Source organism: Saccopteryx bilineata, chromosome 4 (genome assembly GCF_036850765.1).
Source record: "Saccopteryx bilineata isolate mSacBil1 chromosome 4, mSacBil1_pri_phased_curated, whole genome shotgun sequence".
NCBI classification, from domain to species: domain Eukaryota; kingdom Metazoa; phylum Chordata; class Mammalia; order Chiroptera; family Emballonuridae; genus Saccopteryx; species Saccopteryx bilineata.
Genome location: NC_089493.1, coordinates 73,314 through 77,616, shown reverse-complemented (window position 1 = coordinate 77,616; position 4,303 = coordinate 73,314). Strand labels below are relative to the sequence as shown.

General features: G+C 47.4%; 1 protein-coding gene across 1 annotated transcript; it reads right to left on the bottom strand.

Moving 5' to 3' along the window:
- Positions 1–916: 916 nt before the first annotated feature.
- LOC136334102 (disintegrin and metalloproteinase domain-containing protein 20-like) lies at positions 917–3,284 on the bottom strand. Its single transcript, XM_066273887.1, is given in 3 exon segments — positions 917–3,114; positions 3,117–3,215; positions 3,218–3,284. Coding segments are annotated over 3 exon segments (2,364 nt in total).
- Between the last annotated feature and the right edge of the window lie 1,019 nt (positions 3,285–4,303).

The window sequence follows — 4,303 nt, the reverse complement described above, 5'->3', positions numbered from 1 at the left end:
GTGGAATACTGGCTTTCAAATGCAAGTAGTGTGCCTGTATTAAATGGAGGTACTATAAATTTTATTAATTGGGCATTACCTTATGAAACATTTCATTGCAAGCTCTTTAGATGCAGTGGTGGTCTGGTTTCCCAGCCCACGGTCTATTGTGGAGACGGTGTCTGATCTGCACCACGACCCAGGGGCACTTCCTCGGACCTTCTCTGAAGTGCACAGTGAAGAGGAAGGGGAACTAATGTATGGAGGCCCCCTCTGAAGGCCAGGGTCAGGGATGGCCACTTCTACCTCATTTTCTGACCAAATGTCCCTGGACCACAGCCTCCACCAGGGGAACCTGCCCTCCAGGGTGGCACAGGGATCACCAGGCAGACTGTGACCCTCAGTCTCAGCTGCAGCCCAAAGCCACAGCACTGTGACATGGGCAGGCTTGGTTGTGAGGAGCACACCTGAACACAGTCTTTATAGAGAAGATGAGATCACATAACACTGAGGTGACCCTCTGTGATCGAGAGCAGCATTGTGGGGGACTGTCATGAACTGGCCCTAAAGGACCCTGTGAGAACTATTACTAATCCTGGGACAAGTGCCCACAGGTCAAGACCAGTTACTGACCATGTCTCCTCTGCAAACCAGAGACTCGGTCTCAGTTTAGGCTCTTAAAGACTTACAAAAACAGTACAGGACACCATCATCTGGTTTTCAACCTTTATTTGAGGGTGCTGGCCAGGGACCTGTCAGAGACAGCTGGTGTAAAAAAGCCCACACCTCTCAATGCCCTGTGATATATATACAGCAGTACCCCTGCAATGTCCAGAGATGTGGGTTTTGGGTCTACCAGCTGGTGATGCTTGTTTTCTTACAGATGTCCTTCTATGTTGCCTAGAGTTGTACAAATGTCACAAAGCTGATTAGCTCTTTAGTCTTCAGCTGTGACTTCTCTGACTGTGATCGTCCTGACAGTTCTCGTGTTCATGGCCACTGCAATGAGGAGTGAAGCTATGAGAGCGTATATTCGACCAAAGACCACTCTCAGATACAGCACTGACAGGTCACTCTGCGTTACTGACCGCATTCTTCTTGGAGGGGGTCCACTGTCCACACTCCCTCCGGCTCCTTTGTTTATGCATCGTGGGGGGTCCCAGCCTACACGGCAATGACAGTGCCCTTTGTTGTTGCAAACTCCCCTCAGATTGCACTTAATAGGAGGGCAGTCATAATTTATTCTAGCCACAATACCATTGCACTGATTATTCAGACAGAATTTTCCACCACCACAGGGGGTACCAGGTCTCACAGCACCAATATCAGTTGTTCCTGTGCCCCGGTGTGACCCCACTCCAAAACACAAAGACCCCTCGAACACACTCTGATGGAATCCAACATGTTCTTGCAGCTTAGGCAGATGAGTGACATTGGTGCACTGTAGGCGTCCACACTGAATGTCTTCTTGAGCACAAGTTACTGGTTTGGATTGAACACGAGTTCCACAGTGTCCAAACCGGTGGCCCCTTCTATTGATCACATAGCAGGCGTCTGGAGAGTTCTGTGCACCTTCACCAAAAATCTCCTTGCAATGCATGTTGCGGTCAGTACAGTTCCCATGGAAGCAGTAGCCTTCCTCAGTGCACGGGGTTCCATCTTGCAGATAAAAGTTGTCAGGGCACATAAAGGTGTGCCCAAGGCAGTACTCCGGAAGGTCACAGATGTTCTGGATTGGTCGGCAGAGTGTTCCTCTGGGCGAGTAGGTGCAGTTTGTGCAGCATCTGCCTGTGTTACACACGCTTCCGGGTGTAAAGGTACAGTCAGCATTGCAGCATGGGTTGTGATAACACTGCTTGAAGGATCCACAGTCACAGTGCTCACCTTCATCCACCACAGAGTTCCCACACCGAACATATGTCAGGCTTTTATTGTGATAGATAAAGTCAGGATTGAACAGGCAACTTTCAAGGCTAGAAGAAATATGCTGAACATGCATAAAGGAGCAGTTACTGAAGGCGTCTGTCAGTACTGGATATCTATACATGATGCAGGTGGTCCGTCTTTGGCAAACACAATCTTCTTCATCATAATAGATACCATAATTTCTTGCAATTTGTTGGGTGGCTATAATAGACAACAATAAATAATGTCTGCCTAGTTGACCAACCATGATGAGATTATGGTCTGAGCACAGTCCATATAGGTGAGGCTGAAAAGTAATGTCTTCGGGCCCGTCTTTAATCAAAAGCATGGATGAGTGTGGCTTAAAAATATTATAAATGTTCTTTGCATAATAGGTATGAAAGGCACTTCCTGGCACCTGAAAGTTGTTCATTGCAGTTGGATCTGCTCTATCATAAATGATCATTACGCTGACATAGTATTTCATATCAAGACCTTGAAGAATGGAATCAACTATGCTAGCTATATTTATCAGATACTGGGCAGTCTTTGACACATTGTGGAATAGAGTATATATTGAGGTAGAACTTATTACACAGCCTTTTATATTCATTTTATGTGATGAATAAAGCTTACTACTGATCCTGGGGGCTGCACTGGCATTGGCTGGAGAGAACAGGGGGTGCCTCTCTTCCTTGTACCCCAGAGAGTACATGGGTCCTATTGCCTTGGTGTCTGCCACTATCTGGGAAACCAGGTGTTCAAAGGTTCGGGAGTCCTTGAGGGGTTTGATTTCATAGGCAAGGTCATCCACCTTCATAATACCTTCTAGGCCCCCATAGCATGTGTCCACGGTGACCATGGAAAGAGGAACCCCCTCCAGGTAGCCAAGGTAGTAGCAGTCATGGGGGACAAAAGGGTACTCCACCTGCAAGGTTCCCTGGTCATCCTGAGTCATCAGCAGCAGATCTCTGGACATAAACAGTTTCTTGTGCCGCAGATGGATAACGTGTCTCTGTCCCCCAAACCTCAGGCTGTAGGAGAGCCAGCCGGGCACCTGGCCACCTTTGCCATGGTGCACTTGCTTCTGGGGAATCACCACCTCAGAGGAGATGTAGCGCCATGACGGTCGACCTGGAGAACCCTGGACTGGAGACCACACCACCCAAAGCACTGGTAGCAAGAAGGCCGCCCACAGGGGGACCGAGTCCTCTGCCAGTCTCATGCCCTGCTTGGGGACAACCGTCAACAGGAATGGAGAAAGGCAGGGTCTGCAGTGAAGGTGGGTCCCCACCACCTAACCAGGCCACAAGCAGATTGTGACATAGAACCCTCCCTGGGCCTGTCAGCTGGGGTATAGGTAACAGTCACAGGGTGTGGCTGTGGGTGGGGCTGGGCATGAGCTGCTCAGGTTGAGGGAGGAGGGAAGGTGTCTGTGATGCCCACGGGGTAGTGATGGAGAAGGAAACAGGGCACATCCATTTCCCTCTGTATTTGAACACGTGTCTCCATTACAGCACAGTTACATTCAACGCTCACCCACGGGACGCCTGGGCCACTCTCTGTGGGTCGCTGTCTTCCTTGTTACGGGAACCATCTCCCTGCTTCTTTGTCATGTGGAGCTAGACTTTGTTAATTTTGTCTTCACAGATGTTGAAATTATTTAATTCTGTAATTGCACATGTCTTATTTTGGTTTGCAGTTAAGACGTTTTCAAACTATGTGCTCTTTCTGACTTTTGCTTTGAGTCTTTTTTGGGCTTAGAGAGTAAAACCTTCCCAGCGTCCCATCCAATTGCTTCTTACTGCAGCTGGTGACAGCAGAAGACATTTCCAGCCCAGTGTGAACCCGGGGTTGTTCCTGTGGGTCCCTCCATGTGGATCTGTCCTGGCTTTTGGTAGTTTCCTCACGTGCATGTGCTGTGGTAAGGGTCCAGAGAACTGTAAAACTTAGTATTCGCAACGCCATTTTAAAGAGGAAAAGTCAGGCTTTTGGTCCCGTCCTTTCTTTGGAAAATGGAGGGAGAAGGATATGAAAGTCTCCTGATTTACAAGGACAACTGGGTCATTTAGCTTTAGTTCTCTGAAAAGATTAAGAGTATCTGAAGAACTTCCTTTCTTTTTCAATAAGAGACAAAATTTACATACCAACCTACACTGATTTTGGCTCTCCCTCCCTCCCTGGAACCCTGGAGTAACACACTTCTAGACAAAGGAGGGAAGATATACACTAAAAGATTTGTGAATGTCTTTGATTGAATTACCTTGAAAGTTTTAATGTTTTTAATAAAGTACATAGAAGAAGACATAGGTACTAAAATCATGGACCTGGGTTTTAAAGAACATTTTATGAACTTGACTCCAATGGCAAGAGAAGTGAAGGCAAAGATAAATGAATGGGACTACATCAGAATTAAAAG